The sequence below is a fragment of the Boleophthalmus pectinirostris genome, unplaced genomic scaffold (assembly GCF_026225935.1).
Source record: "Boleophthalmus pectinirostris isolate CB_2022bp ecotype Guang Dong unplaced genomic scaffold, ASM2622593v1 HiC_scaffold_3, whole genome shotgun sequence".
NCBI classification, from domain to species: Eukaryota; Metazoa; Chordata; class Actinopteri; order Gobiiformes; family Gobiidae; genus Boleophthalmus; species Boleophthalmus pectinirostris.
The window spans coordinates 10,104,981-10,121,770 of record NW_026571299.1 but is presented as its reverse complement, the minus strand read 5'-3'; the positions used below and the strand labels follow the sequence as shown (position 1 = coordinate 10,121,770).

The 16,790-nt window shown below is 38.0% G+C and overlaps 1 protein-coding gene and 2 non-coding genes across 3 annotated transcripts in view; 2 read left to right on the top strand and 1 right to left on the bottom strand.

The window, feature by feature from the left end:
• Positions 1–490: 490 nt before the first annotated feature.
• The window catches only part of rims4 (regulating synaptic membrane exocytosis 4), an 87,786-nt gene continuing 71,486 nt past the window's right edge, over positions 491–16,790 (bottom strand). The window contains exon 6 of the mRNA XM_055160655.1: positions 491–709. Within this exon, the coding sequence (XP_055016630.1) occupies positions 491–709 (219 nt within the window). The remainder of the gene's footprint in view (positions 710–16,790) is intronic.
• On the top strand, positions 9,969–10,051 carry trnal-uaa (transfer RNA leucine (anticodon UAA)). The gene has a single exon. It is a non-coding gene; the product is annotated as a tRNA-Leu (tRNA).
• On the top strand, positions 13,098–13,180 carry trnal-uaa (transfer RNA leucine (anticodon UAA)). The gene has a single exon. It is a non-coding gene; the product is annotated as a tRNA-Leu (tRNA).

Sequence of the window (16,790 nt, the reverse complement as noted above, 5' to 3'; positions counted from 1 at the left end):
TTCTCCATAAGAAGCCGTTTAACCAATACAAAACGTGCAACAAAAACAGGTTAATTAATGCCAGTTCTTCCTTTACATCTGGACTTTTCCCTGTCGTACCATTTCAAAGGAGGGAGAGGCGGCTTGCGTTCAACTTTCTGACATTAAATATGGCAAAACATTCAACAAAAAGTCATAAATAGCTCTATAATGATGTTTTAAAGTTCGAAAAAAACAGTCTTACAGTAAAAGTGTACAGGTTCCCACTTTGTCCAATGCATACAGTCCAACCTCAGTTAACAGCGCAATACGATTCTCCACATCGCCTTGGCATAGTTTCCAAAATTTTTCCGAAATGTAGTTTTAAAGTCTGTAGCCAGTCCCAAAAATTAAATATTTTTGGTTAAAATGGCTGACTGGACATGCTGCCTGTTGCATTCAAGCACAGCGCTACATAATTCTCTTAGTACGAAGCTAAGATCGTTTTCTAAAATGCTGATTTAAGTTGGTTTTAAGATCTTTCACAGCAGGGAATGTTGCTTTCCAGAGACATCTGCGAGGAGGACTGGCGTATTAGCGGCGCCATCGTGGGCTCGACCATGGAGGAGGTAGGGAACAGCTTGTACCAGCCAATCACCATCGAGCTCAGGTCCAGCTCCTCCAGCAGGATCCGAGCAACGCCCATGAAGCACTTCCTGTCCATGCGTCCATAGTTGCCCCACACAATTACCTGTTAAAAGAATAAAAAGTCAAAATTAGTACAAACTTATGAATTATTTTATGATGTGTAAGCATAATTTTATAATCTACGCATGTTTAATTGTTAAAAAACATTTTCAGATTTGTCTTGGTCAATTTTGTTTTCGAAATTTTGAAGTTTTGAATCATTATCGCTCTATAGCAGGAGTCTTCAACCTGTTGCTTGGGAGCTACCAGTAGTTCTCCACCCCCTTCAAAGTAGCTTGCCAAGTGATTTCTGAATTCTATGTATTGTGCATAATAAGAAAAATTTGATTTACCGATGTTACCAAATTACCAGTGCATTTTATTGCTTAACTTGGTGCACTGATAATGGAAATGGATAATGGTTTATGTTTTATACACATCTAACTGTTCCTCATCTAAATCCGATCATAACAGGGATACTGATGTGCATGTATACGCACTCATTGTTTACATCTGACTCGTGGTGGAGTGGAGATGACGTAACATCATAGGAAACATGTCACCAGAGACGATTTATACGATCTTTGGGGTCACATGACGTATGTCGCCAAAAAATTAAAATAAATAAATAAATAACCTACGTCGCCCTGAAATGCAAAAATAGTAACGCACAGTGTATTAGATAAGTAACTTAAATCTGACTACTGGTTTGGAAATAGCACTGTGTTAGACACTCGTTACTGAAAAAAGTAGTTGGACTACAGTAACACGTTACTAAGTAGTGCGTTAGTGGCATCACTGGTTAGGAGCTATGAGGCATTCCACAAGCCACTGCACAGATCAAACCAAACGTTTTCAAATACTATTGTACAAGTTCCACACTGCAGCAGATTAATTAATAAAAATTTTCTGCATAAATTAACTTTACATGACTAAACTTTACAACATTTAAACCCTGACAACAACAGAGCCACATCAGGTGGTTTATGTTTTATATCTAAACTGTTGCTCTTATATTTACTCAGTTTCTTTGCGACTGCTGAAATTGCTTTCTGGCATTTTCATTTTGTAAATGTAGCTCACCCTGCTCTATAATCAAGATGTGGCAGTTTGCACACAAGAACACAACCATGACGTCAGCCAGTACTGAGGATTAACTAAATCAAAAACCGCGATTGGGGTGGCAGTGTTTTCCACAGAGCTTTATATTTAGGGGGGCTGTCTTGACAACAACTGCCGCCCGCCTTCACTACGTCCCTCCAAACCACGTGAATCCTCGCAAAACTACAGTCATTGCACTGTGGTCCTCACTTTCACCTTTCGCCAGCACAGAATCTCCGCCCCGCCCCTCGTCCCTGCCACCGGATCTGCTCTTACTGCAGACAATGTGGACAAGTTGTTTTTTTTTTCTAGCCAAAAATATGAAGACTGAGTAAAACCTCACTGTTCTGGAACTGTTCATGCTGCACTTTTCATTTTGTTTACTGTTTACATGGAATTAATTTTTTATAATATTTCATAAATTTTTTTGCTTATTTGAGAATATTTTATTGAACTTATTAGTCTTACCAAGCAGCACTTTGCATTTATTTTATTTTCCCATTTGTATAATGTTAAAACAAATTGTTGGTTTAATAAACACACAAATGGTTTTGCAACGAAATTGAATCAAAAACGAGGTACCTATCGAACCATGATTTTTGTGTACCGTTACACCCCTACACACAAACAAACTTTAAAAGGCCTATATTGACTCTTGTGAGCTTTAAGTCATGTTATAATGTTGTTTCCTCATCAAAAACAGACCTGGAGTTGTGTTTTGTTTCATTCACATGTTTGAGTAACTCTTTATTATTAGTCTGTTGACATTTCCAAAACTCCACATGCCCTGTTACAACTTGTGATGTCATGTAGTGGTATTTTTCAAGATTTCAGATAGAGATTACAGCAGAGATTGGAAACCCCTGGCTGAAATGATCCAAATGATTCCAGTGAAGGTGTGTGGAGTTTAAAAACACAGTGGAGCACTTCCTGTATTACCACATGACATCACAAGGTGGAACGGAGTGTTTGAGAGAAGAGGACAGCGTAAATATACGAGGTTTCTGTGTTAAACTTGTGTGAAAGAAACAAAAAACACAACTCCAGGTCTGTTTTTGATGAGGAAACAACATTATAAAACAGATCTGAAAATAAAAAGTAGAATTTCACTACGACAATTGTACCACTGACTCTTTTCAAACCTGTCTTTGGAACATAATGTCTTCACCGTTGAACAACACGTATTCATAAAAACAGCTTCAAAATAAGTAGAGCTTTATTATGGGAAATATCAAAGGACATTTCAGGTAAATTAGCCCTAAGACACAAGCGTCCTCACCTGCTCCGTCTCAGTCTTTATGTGTTATGCAAAGTCTCGCTATAGCCTTACGTTTTACCTGAAAATTAGAATTCTTCTGGGCGAAACCGGGCGGAAAATATTTAAAAGAGCCCATCCATCACTAGGGGGAAGTAAACAAACACCTGGAACTTTGTGCGAAGACTTAAGGCAGCCCGACGTCCCCATTTACCCGGGGAAGTCCCAATTTTTGAGCCCTTTGTCCTCTGCATAAACTGTATACATAAATGGCTTCTGGTTCCATCGACTCTGGCTTATTTTGAGTTTAAAATATTCGTATTAATGATCCTGATGTTTTATTTTATTCTTAATATGAAACTCGGCTCCTTTAGTCCACTTCTTTATGCCGTCTATGTTCGCCTGTCCCAGCAGATTGATCCAAAACTATTGATTTGCCTCAGTTTTATACAAGATAAGTCACAGGCGTACCTATTTTTGACCAATTTGATACCAGCCAACAGCAAAGAGGGGAACAGATTGTCTTTTATTTAGTAAAAATACAGAAAAACAAGCTTGAGCCCAGAACACAGAGAGCATTCAGTGACCAACATCCGTATTAGGGCTGAGCAAAAAGTATCTTGATATATTTTGCTGTATCTCGATTTACGATATATATCTCGATATATTTACAAGAAAAATAACCCCGCAAAAAATACTGCAAAATTCCACAAGGCAGTTCATGTAGAAACAAAGAGCTTCTGCAACAACAACAACAAAAAAAAATCCCTGCATATAAAAATAATAATATGACTGTTAAACAAAGGAAGAAATAATACATATTTCCTTCTTATCATACAAAAATATAACAACTCAGCTCAAGCTCATCTTTGCTTAACTCTGTTAACCGTACGATGATCAGAACCATGAGCTCCTTCAGCAGAGGAAGCTCGGGAGGTTCATTGTTTTAATAGATCCATGTTTCTCACCAGCGTAAGGAGCAGTGTTGCCATAGTTACTTTGAAATAGTAATCTGACTACTGATTACTTCTTTTAAAAAGTATCTTAGTTAAGTTACTGGCTACTTGCTTTTAAAAGTAACTAAGTTAGATTACAAGTTACTTTATTAGTTACTTTCTGCAGCGGCTGATCCCCCACCCCCTTCTTGAAGACAGACAACACTTTGTCGCCAGCACAGAGTGTACAACGAACCTTTATGTTGCCATCCTTAGCTGAAATAAAATCTAAATAATGTTTGTATTTCCAGCTCCCTCCATACTGTGTGTTTACATGCACCATGAAGAAACCGGGATACTCAAAAATCCCGATCATAACAGGGATACTGATGTGCATGTATACGCACTCATTGTTTACATTTGACTCGTGGTGGAGCGGAGACGACGTAGCATCATAGGAAACATGTCACCAGAGACGATTTATATGATCTTTGGGGTCACATGACCCATGTCGCCAAAATATTAAAATAAATAAATAACCTACGTCGCCCTGAAATGCAAAAATAGTAACGCACAGTGTATTAGATAAGTAACTTAAATCTGACTACTGGTCTGGAAATAGCACTGTGTTAGACACTCGTTACTGAAAAAAGTAGTTGGACTACAGTAACACGTTACTAAGTAGTGCGTTAGTGGCATCACTGGTTAGGAGCTATGAGGCATTCCACAAGCCACTGCACAGATCAAACCAAACGTTTTCAAACACTATTGTACAGGTTCCACACTGCAGCAGATTAATTAATACAATTTTCTGCATAAATTAACTTTACATTATTAAACTTTACAACATTTAAACTCTGACAACAACAGAGCCACATCAGCCCGTTTGAGATTATAATGTGTTTAATGCAGCTTTGTGCACATTTGTTTATGTTTTACAGAAACAAAACAAAACCACTTCGCTCATTTGCATAAACTAAAAGCCCTGTAAAAAAACAGCTCACTCCTTGTGATCCTTGTGGCGAGCAGGAGCGTGCACAGAGAAGGCAAACAAGCAAAGCGGCAAAATTAATTAAATATAAGCATAATATCGATATACATGAGATGTCAGAATCCATTGTGTTTTTAAAAAATATCGAGATATATTTTAAATATCGAGATATCGCCCACTCCTAACCGGTATCCACCCACTGCTCTGTACTTACTTCACTCTCCAATTTTATTTTCTTAATCTGCTTTACATGTAGAATTTGGCAGTGTATTTGGCAATTTGTCAGTATCTATTTTAACACAAATGAAAAAAAATTTAAAAATTGTCTGTTATCTTGCGCAAAATTGACACTGTGAGCTTTTAGCCGTGTTAGAACGTTGTTGCCCCCTCAAAAACAAACCTGGAGTTGTGTTTTGTTTCATTTGTTTCATTCACACGTTTAAGTAATCCTTTATTATTAGTCTGTCAATATCTCCAAAGCTCAAAACGCTCTGTTCCACCTTGTGATGTCATGTAGTGGTAGTTTCTAAGCTAACATCTCCTTTTAACCTTAAATTCAGAAGAGATTCCAGGGCTGAAATCATCCAAATGTTTCTAGTGAAGGTGTATGGAGTTTAAAAACACAATAGAGCACTTCCTGTATTACCACATGACATCACAAGGTGGAACAGAGCGTTTTCAGCTCCGAGAGAAGAGCGTAGATCAGAAAATAACGTCGTATAACCCCTTTAATTTTTCTCTGAGTACTGATTTCCTGACAAACCCAGCAGCGTCAGTCTATCCTCTGTCTCCTCACATGTCCTCTGTGTCATGAACCTCCGCATGCTTTGAAAACGAGACGCAATAATCGATCTTTCCGAGCTCGCCACTTGAATACTAACCGCTCTGTGACCATTTCCATCGGGACGCAAATCTACTTCGATCCCGCTCTCCCCGTCTCTCGGCAGCACGCGTCTCTGTCAGGTTTCAGCTGCAGTTTCTGTCTCTTGCCTTTGTGAGAGGACAGATTGGAATATAAAAGAACTGTCTTTAGGTCGGACTAAAAATACTTCCTCTTCATCTGCCGTTTGAAAACTGTTTGGTAAGACTGGTGTCAAGAGGTGCAGTATTTTTAGAAAAGACATTTTGATAATTTTCCATTTTTTGAATCAAGAATAGAAGAGTGGGTTATTTTTATGTAATTGTTTTTGACTTAAAAAGGCCCATGCTGTGTTATTTCTGATCTATCTTGTTTCGTTCACGCATATTTAGACTGAGCTCTTCTCTCAAACTGAAAACTCTCTGTTCCACATTTTCCACATTGTGATGTCATGTGGTAATACAGGAAGTGCTCCACTACGTTTTTAAAATCTGGAATTTTCTTATGTCTACTGAACTAACTGAACTGTTAACTTGAAAACCAGAAGTGTTCTCTTTTTGACAGGAGTATTTGGGCCCAGTCAAGCAGAAGTAAACAGCAAGGCCAAAAATTCAAGTTAATGCATCTGATATAAAAATGTATTGAACAGATACATATGTACTCTAGTTTATGAAACTGTTCACCTTTTTTCTGTACCATTTTTGGTTCTAAAGTTACATACGTTTTAAAACAGACCATGTATGAAACATGGAACAAAAATTATTTCCCAAATTTCAAAGACCTGAAAATCATGTAAATAAACTGATGTATTTCATCATATCTTGTGTTATTTCCATCTTTGAACTGTTGATGAAGGTACATGATTAAAAAAAAAAAAATGTATTTAAAATGATAAAAATTTGCTTGGAAGGACTGACATATTTTATAGAAATAGTTTCCTTTCATTTTGAAGTAATATTAAAGTATTTGGAAGAAAAAAAGCGACAAATTATGCAAAATCATGCACCTTCTACTTGTTTGCACAGTTTTCTCTCCGTTACTTTTCCCTCCGTTACCATGACCTTTCTTAATAAAAAAAAATCTCATGACTCAAAAAGTAAGAGGTTTTTCAACCTAATCTTGTACCATATGGTAGAAAACTATATGAAGCAAATATTCAAACCAGTTTGTTAAGGATATGTAAGTGAGAACCAAGAGTTATCACTGTTTGTATTTATTGCCCAAAAAGTGCTGCATATTTCATTTCCTCCGTTACCGACATGAGTTTTTTAATTTTTTGTCAACAACTTGAAAGAATATCACAGGTTTAACTTTACCCTGTTGGAGTGTAACTCTTTCCTACATTCTGATACTTTACTTATTTCAATAGTCCCTCTAGTTTCTGAATTTGAATGTAAAAAATCTGCCCCTGTTTCCCTCCATTACCACTTGACCGGACCCATTTCCAGATTCCCACCTCTAGGGGCAGTTTGTTCAATATCAATATATCTTAAGGAAGAGATAAGATGATTGAAATCTACAAAATGTAGCTCAGGTTTCTTCACCTCTGTCTCTGTCTCTCAGTCATCTCCCTCTCTCGTCAGGACCACTTTTTCTCGACCTGAAATCGATTCGTGAAAGTGCTCCAGTTTTCAAAGCGCCGCAGATCTAGGACACTGTATTTTTATCTTCAAAAACTTGTGTGAAAATGACCCAACTTAAAAAAACATGGTCACACTCACGCTAGGTACAGTCTGTACGCTGAGAATCAAGACTTTCTGGGTGAGACTGACTATAGAGGTCAGAAGAGTATCCAAATATTATAGCCTCTAGTCACTACAGAGTACTTCAAACTAATAGTATTGGAGTAAAAGTACAAAGTGGTCGAAGAAATTATGAGTAAAAATGTATTTGGGGAAAGTGCTACTCAAAAAGAAGTAACTGGAAGGAATGTAATATATGATTCAAAGTCAAGTTTCTAGTGTACATTACAATTCAGATCTGTGGAGAGGCGCCCCTATTCACAGAAGGAATTGCTGTTTTTTTGAGCAATAAAAGCACCTGTAATGAATAAATGATAGATGGATGTGTTTAAAGTCATATGGTGGAACATTAGAGGGAGACAATAACAATAACATCTCCATGGAGACAAGCAGGTAGTGGAAAAGAAAAGTTACACAGTGCACCTTTAAGTAATGAGACCAACTAAATGATATCTGAAGGAGCGGTGCAAGAAAAGCCTCTATCTGGATGCATTTGCACTGGAGAAAAATACTTGACGCGCGTCTGTTGCCCTGGAAACAAATGCATGGTCCCGGTCTTCTCCTAGAACGATGGCAGACCAGACTGAGAGAGACTTTAGAGTATTTATTACATAAAATCATCAGCAGAAGCGATCGGCTCGACAGCTGCGATGTATGTATGTATGTATGTATGTATGTATGTATGTATGTATGTATGTATGTATGTATGTATGTATGTATACTCTGCTAATGACACTGGATCAGTCATGGTCTAGTCCTGGTTCACTCCTGGTCCAGTCATGGTCTAGTCCTGGTCCAGTCATGGTCTAGTCCTGGTCCAGTCATGGTCTAGTCCTGGTCTAGTCCTGGTCCAGTCATGGTCTAGTCCTGGTCCAGTCATGGTCTAGTCCTGGTCCAGTCATGGTCTAGTCCTGGTCTAGTCCTGGTCCAGTCATGGTCTAGTCCTGGTCCAGTCATGGTCTAGTCCTGGTCCAGTCATGGTCTAGTCCTGGTCCAGTCATGGTCTAGTCCTGGTTTAGTCCTGGTCTAGTCCTGGTTTACTCCTGGTTCAGTCCTGGTGCAGTCCTGGTTCGGTGATTGCGGTGTATATATTTATAGTCTGCTAATGTTTGTGACTCCCATTCCAGTTCTTGGGTCTTTCTCTTTCTTCCTGATAATAAAGTCACTACGTCACTGGATACTCATCACTGATTGGTTGATGCGACGCAAAAAGTTCAGCATTTTCAACTTCTAGCACCGACACTAAAAGGCTCAAGACGCGCCATATCGACACTAGATTCGCGCCACACTGTCGCCCGAAAACGCACAGCAAAAGCACAGGACGCCCCACATGCGCGTCCACATTAGAGATGCGCGGATTGAGGTTACAACCGCGGTATCCGCGGTTAATCCGCGGGTCGGGCAGATGACGTGACGAAAAATTATATTTTAATTAAATTCGGGCAGGTGGCGGTTTAACTACTAAAAAAAAAAAAGTTATTGTTAGTATTGTTGCCTACATCTGAAAAGACGAGTCTCATTGTCTATGCTTGTAGTGTGTAGAAGTGTACGTCATATCCTTAATTAGCCCATTTGAATTCGTTTTTATGTTCTGAAGGTTAAGGTTGTGTCGGGTTATTGATGCCTAAGGTTTACGAGGCACATATTATATGCAGTTTATTTTATTATTTCTAATTTATTTCAGCTGTTTGCCAACACATAAGTGGCTATAGGGCCATATTTATTTAGTTATGCATATTTTTTCTTGCCTATTTCAATTGGAATATAAAGAGGGCATTGCCTGATTTCAATAAAGGTTCATCTGGATGAGATGATCTGTCTATTTTGTTTCGATATCAGATATATTTTAAAACACGCAGACATTATATAGCGTAGACTGGCCACTCGGGGTATTTAAAACTTAAAGAAAGACCGATGGAGTGAGGCTATGACTTTGAAATAACATCGGGCAATGGCAGAATGTTCAGAATGTAACAACATCCAACACGAAGGCAAGAAGGTTCAAAAATAGCCTAGTTGGAAAACGTTGTCATTTAATTAGCTGCGCAAGAAAACCAGGTAAGTCTGGGGTTGTTACGGACAGTTAAGAATGCGAACAAACACGCTGAGCGAATTTTGGAATGAATGAGCTATAGAGTTTGCATTTTTATCGAGGCTCCTTAGTTTGTTTGGTGCAAAATGGACAGCGGGCGGATGAGTTTGTGTCGCGGTTGGGGATGAAAAAATAGCCCATCCGCGCATCTCTAGTCCACATAGACTTTGTATAGACTTAGAGTTTTATAAGTAATTTTCCTCAATGGGCTCTGTGAAATTTGGCAAAAAAAAATCACAATCATTATAGACTTTTTGTAAAATTCTGATAAATTTCTTTGGACCGAAGAAATGTGCATAAAATTGATGTTTTAACTTGGTTCATGAATTATTTTAAGGCTTTTCATGTACCAGGATGGCCGAGTGGTTAAGGCGTTGGACTTAAGATCCAATGGAAAGTGATCCTCGTGGGTTCGAACCCCACTCCTGGTAGAATTATGTCATAACAATAAATTATGATGGAAAATGATCTTATTGCAAGAATAACACTTTAAGGATTGAACCATGTCACTAAAAGAGAATGCTGTGCTGTAAATGAAGAGGGCAATGATTGGTTAAAAAATAATAATGAACTGGAATGTTTCACAGTATGGCATTAATCCTTTCTCTCTTCATGGAGACCAATCCAAACAAGTTACTGGTCAGATCTGTGGAAAGCCAACCTCGCTTGCAGTAAGAATGCCTGTTTTTTCTAGGTATTTTTGAGCTATAAAACCACCTGTAATTGAAAACGTGTACGGTATAGCTGTTTAATTTCATACTGTGGAACATTCTAAGTGTAATGACGCGTCCATGGAAACAAGCAGGTGATGGACTTCCAACCAAAAAGTTACTTATTGCACCTTTAAGGTTAGAGTTGGTACTGTTTAACACACGCTCAGTCCTGGTTTAGTTTTGCTTTGTCTAGACAGTTTTATTGTTGGTTTAATGTGGGTTTTGTCCTACTTTAGCCCCAGTCCAAATCCAGTTTAGATCTTGTATAGCTTAACTCTGGTTCAGTCTTGGTTTAATCAATACTTAGTCCAATATTGCCCCCACTTTTTGGTTTTTAAGGATTGTACCATGTTACTAAAAAAAGAGAGAGATCTGAATGCTCTACTGTAAATAAATTGAAGACCAAAGATCGGTTAAAAAAATAATCAAAGCTCCTAAAAATAAAATTGTAAGTCATGTTGTTACCTCATTCACACATGTTTGAGACATTTTTTTTTTATTATTAGTCTGTCTACATCCCCAAAGCTCAAAATGCTCTGTTCCTCTTCAAGTTACAGCTACATTTTGTTCAGTATTGTTCAAGAGATTGGGCTGAAATGATCCAAATGATTCTAGTAAAGTAGTTTAAAAACACAACCGACTTCAACTTAATCCATGAAAAAGCTGCCAAAATTGCGATTAGTTATATGGTCTTCGCTGTTTCTTCTATACAAGTTTCACCTGATAAAATGCCTCCAAATGTCCCCGATATTTTTTTTTTTACAAGAGCATGTTTCACCATTCCCACACTAGACAGACGGGGTTTTTATGTTATCCGAGGACAGGAACTCCATTAGCCATAAAGGACGCGCTCTGATGGAGAAGGATAAACTCAAAGACAACGCGAAGAGAGAGGTCAAATGTATCAAAACCAGATCGCATCATTACAGATATTTTAGAGCTTCGGGACCTGAATTTTAAGTCCATGTAGTTTTGATACAATCCTGGTCCAGTGTTGGTTTATTTGAGGTTTAGATGTTGATAAAAAGCGCCCATATTACGTCATTTTCCGATCTATGTTTTAATGTTGTTTCCACGTCAAAAACAGACCTGGAGAAATCACCCTGTTCCACCTTGCGATGTCATGTGGTGATACAGGAAGTGCTCCACTGGGTTTCTAAACTCCATACACCTTCACTAGGATGATTTGGATCTTTTCAGCCCTGGATTTGCCGATCTCCGCTGAACAAAATGTAAAATATGTAGCTGTTAACGCGAAATCTACGGCTTCGTTACATCACGAGATGGAACAGATCATTTCGAGCTTTGAAAATGTAGACAGACAAATAAAAAAATGTTACTCAAACACGTGCGAACGAAACAAAACACAGCTCAAGGTTTGTTTTGGATGAGGAAACAGAATTATAACAGGTTTTAAAGCTCACAAGAGTCAATTTGGCGTAATATAGGACTTATAATCTTTTTTAAATCTGTATTTTGGCCTATTTTAACCCCAGCTTTCATCTTAGGGTCATGGTTCAGTCCTGGTTCAGTCCTACTTTAGTTTTACACATGGTTTAATCTTAGTGTATTTGGTTAAATTTAGATGCTGCTATAGATTAAAGCTGTTCATTCTTCTTGAAAATTATTGTATCATTCAGAACAAAATATATAACATCTTGTAACTGAAACAACATAGTTCATTAGTTCAGTTGTTGATTCAGAAAAAAATCCATGCTGTTTCTCAGTCCTTTATGTAAATTTTTCTCCTTTTTTTTTATTAGCAGCCATGTTTGGTTTTGACTGGAACGGCTCATGCATCTCTTTGATTGGTCAATTTAATTTAGTTTTAGATCTTGTTTTTCTCTAGATGTAATCTGGTTTTACCCTTCTCAGAGCTGTAATAGATTAACACTGGTTCTTGGTTTAAATCTGTTTTTAGTATTTGTTTAATTCAGGTTCTGTCCGACTTTATTCCAGTTTTATTGAAAGGTGCATTGAGCAACTTTTCTGGTGGAGGGTCTGTCAAATTCAAACCCTGCTCGCAATCAGAATGTCTGTTTTTAGAGGTATTTTTGAGCTATAAAACCACCTGTAATTGAATATTTGTAAGCAGTGTTGGGGAGTAACAGAATTACATGTACCAGCAGTAATCAGAGTACAAATTATGAGTAACTGTATTCAGTTACAGTTACTGTTTCAGTGAGTGGTAATTGGATTACAGTTACTTTGTTGAAATAAATGGATTATATGGTGGTATGTTCCTGTTTTCACATTTTGGGCTAAACCAGGACTAAACTAAGACTAAACCAGGACTAAACTAGGACTAAACCAGGTCTAAAACCAGGACTAAACCAGGACTAAACTAGGACTAAACCAGGACTAAACTAGGACTAAACTAGGACTAAACCAGGTCTAAAACCAGGACTAAACCAGGACTAAACTAGGACTAAACCAGGACTAAACTAGGACTAAACTAGGACTAAACCAGGTCTAAAACCAGGACTAAACCAGGTCTAAAACCAGGACTAAACCAGGTCTAAAACCAGGACTAAACCAGGATGAAAAAATAGCCCATGCGCGCATCTCTAGTCCACATAGACTTTGTATAGACTTAGAGTTTTATAAGTAATTTTCCTCAATGGGCTCTGTGAAATTTGGCAAAAAAAATTCACAATCATTATAGACTTTTTGTAAAATTCTGATAAATTTCTTTGGACCGAAGAAATGTGCATAAAATTGATGTTTTAACTTGGTTCATGAATTATTTTAAGGCTTTTCATGTACCAGGATGGCCGAGTGGTTAAGGCGTTGGACTTAAGATCCAATGGAAAGTGATCCTCGTGGGTTCGAACCCCACTCCTGGTAGAATTATGTCATAACAATAAATTATGATGGAAAATGATCTTATTGCAAGAATAACACTTTAAGGATTGAACCATGTCACTAAAAGAGAATGCTGTGCTGTAAATAAAGAGGGCAATGATTGGTTAAAAAATAATAATAATAAAACCAGGTCTAAAACCAGGACTAAACCAGGACTAAACCAGGACAAAACCAGGTCTAAAACCAGGACTAAACCAGGACTAAACCAGGTCTAAAACCAGGACTAAACCAGGACTAAACCAGGTGGATGCAATTGAAGGCAGCAGTGATCTCATATATAAATCATTTCTCTATCAATAATATTTTTAATTTGGTTAAGTAAAGTCTGGGCTTTTTATTGTCTTTTAGCAGATAAAACATCTTATGTTAAAATATCCTAGTCTCTACAACAAACAAAAGTCTGTTCATGGAGACTTTGGCTCAACAGACAATCTGAAGAAAACAAACAAGAATTTGCAGGATGTGGTTACTACATTCATGTCGTTTTAAAAAGCACGACAATCAAGTAATCCAATGTATTCAGATTACGTTACTCACTTTAAGTAACTTAATGGATTCCGTTACAAGCTACATTTTGGGATATGTAATCTGTAAGGGAATACATTTTAAAAGTGACCTTCCCAACACTGTTTGTAATGTCAAACTGTGGATCATTCTAGGCATTGAGAGAAATGACATTTCCATGGAAACAAGCAGGCGATGGATCCCCCAGCCAAAAAGTTACATAGTGCAACTTTAAGGTTAGAGCTGGTACAGTTGAACATGAGTTCAGTCTTGGTTTAGTCCTGGTTTAGTTTCGGTCTAATTTAGTTTTAGACCAGTTTAATTTTTGGTTTAATCTGGGTGAAATTTGGCAAAAAAAAAATCAAAATTTTTCCATGCATCAGACCCAGACCGAAGAATCATGCATAAAATGGATGTTTAACTTGTTTTTTTATTAATATTTTAAGGCTTTTCATGTACCAGGATCGCCGATTGGTTAAGTAGCTGGACTTAAGATCCACTGGACAGTTTTATTTTTGGTTTAATTTGGGTTTTGTCCTACTTTGGCTCTAGTCCAAATCCAGTTTAGACCTCGTACAGCTTCACTCTGGTTCTGTCCTAGTTTAATCAATGCTTAATCAAATACTGGCCCCACTTTTTGGTTTTGCTTCCCGTTTTGTTAAGTCTTCATCAGTTTACTAACAATAGAAAACAGAAACTGAATTCGTGTGCGTGCGTTTTGCCAGTTTCCTGTTGGTACCGGAGCCAAAGCCCAGCTCCACGTGATGCTTCTATTTTCAGATCACAGTAATTAAACTCAGTCTATGCACTTTTCCACTGCTCCTGCTCAGTCTCCTGTCACAACTCGCCCAAGCTCTGTCTGTGGGCAAAGACACAACGCTGTCAAAACGGACCTCAATTTAAAGCTGCACCGTGTCACTTTTTGTTTTGTTTTTTTTTTTGGTTTGCCACTTGCTCGTTTCTATGGATATGTCATTACTTTCTTCTTGGAGATGCTATTGCTTTGTCTGTAATGTTTCACAGTGTGGCATTAAACCATTCTATCTTCGTGGAGACCAAACCAGAGCATGTTACGGGTCAGATCTGTGGAGAGGCGACCCCATTCTCAGGCAGAATGTCTGTTTTTCTAGTTATTTCTGAGCAGTAAAACCACTTGTAATTGAATAAACGTAAGGTAGAGCTGTTTTAAAGTCATACTGTGGAACATTCCAGGCAGAGCAATGGCATATCCATAGAAACGAGCATGTAACGGACCCTCCGCCAGAAAAGTTACACAGTGCACCTTTAAATAATGCTCAAAATCTGATATTTGAGACGTGAGACAAACTAAATCCTATTTGAATTTGTCGTGCAAGAAACACAAATGTTCAAATAATTTCATAGTGGCAAAGGTTTACATGATGTTTTTTTATTCCGAATTAATTGTTCTGAATTAAATAGAAATTAAATTAAAATATTCTCTTTTGAGTTTTTACATGGAAGTAATAATTCCGAATTGAGGTTAACATGGAAAACACATTAAATCGTCTTTATTTAATTCCGCTCGACTTCTTGGGGTGGGGAAGGGTTCTGATTGGACAGAGACACAAACATATTTACAACGACCGGAAGAAAACACACACTTCAGCTGCTACTGGCTTTTTTGTCATCTCGGTTTGTCGTTACGCCACGGACACAAACACGATACGAACTTTTTTCAGAGTCGTTCCAATGATAAAGAAGCAGCAGCTGGAGAATTTTCTTATCACGCTTTACGTCTGTCGGCTGAGGAGGAGAAGGGAAGGGAAGAGTGTCGGAGAATATTATCATTAAAGCAAAAATAATAAGTTGTCTTTGTCCTTCCCACCCCCCAACCAAACAATACGTATTATACCTATACGTCATACCTAAACACACACATATATACATAAATGCATATGTATCCATCTACATACATAACCTCTTTCATTATTTGTAGTTCTTTCAGCTCACTTATTTAAAAAATTGTGACCAACATTTGCTCTTGCAGTGCGTCATCGCGTCAGAAGGGGCGATCCAACGAGCATGCGCTGAACAACCGGAATTATTTTTAAGAAGAATAAACGTTTACATGAACAAGAAATACATTAATTCGGCTTTAAAATCGGAATAAACCACCCACTTACTTCGGAATTAATTTTGAATAATAATTTTCATTAGGGATTAAATGTTTACATGGTCTTTTTAAAGCAGAATTCATTTTTATTCAACTTTGTAAAGCTTTTGTCACTTGTAGACTTGGGCTACATTCAGACTGCAGCCTGAAGTGACCCAAATCCGATTTATTCACCCGTATTCTCCTGTATCTGATCTTTTAATGACAGTCTGAATGACACAGCTCCGATTTTTTTCAAACGCGACCCAGACCACTTGGATACGTGCTCCTAAAACAGACACATATCCGATCTTTTGACGTGCGACTTCAGTCCGAACGGCCAGGTCACATTCATCCCACCTACACGTCACAAATGTACACAAACGTTCTTCTTGTCATACGAAAACTGTGTCTGAACTCTGTGTCAGTGAAACATCGAAGCACATCGCAATCCCACCGCTCTCGGCTGCGACTCTGCACCCGCACGTTCCTTTCTACGGGCGCTAACGCCACAGCCAAAAATCTCGTCTTTCTCCTCCTCAAACTCCTCCTTAAAACAAATAAGTTGTTCATGTTCTGGCTTTGGTACAACAGCAACTTTAAAATCTCCAGGTGCTCAATGCTCACGTCCATCGTCATGTCCACCAGTGCACATGTGGGACACTTTTTGGGCGTCTATAGTTCACGTTGGAGATCACATACAAGTCGCAAAAAAATTGGATTTCACAAAATATTCCAAATTGAGTAATAAGCCCTGCAGTCTGAACGTAGCCTTACTCACATTGGGAAGAGAAACCAAACTATTATTCGAATAAAAGTACCGTTACACTGTCAAATAAGTCTCAAGAAGTAGTTAAAGTCCGGTGTTTGAGAAGCACAATTATTAGAAAATTACTCTAAAAAGAAAATGAATCTAAAGCTACTGTGGGTTTTTTCGGAAGGTTCAATGCGTGTCCTAAAAAGAAGCACAGGAGA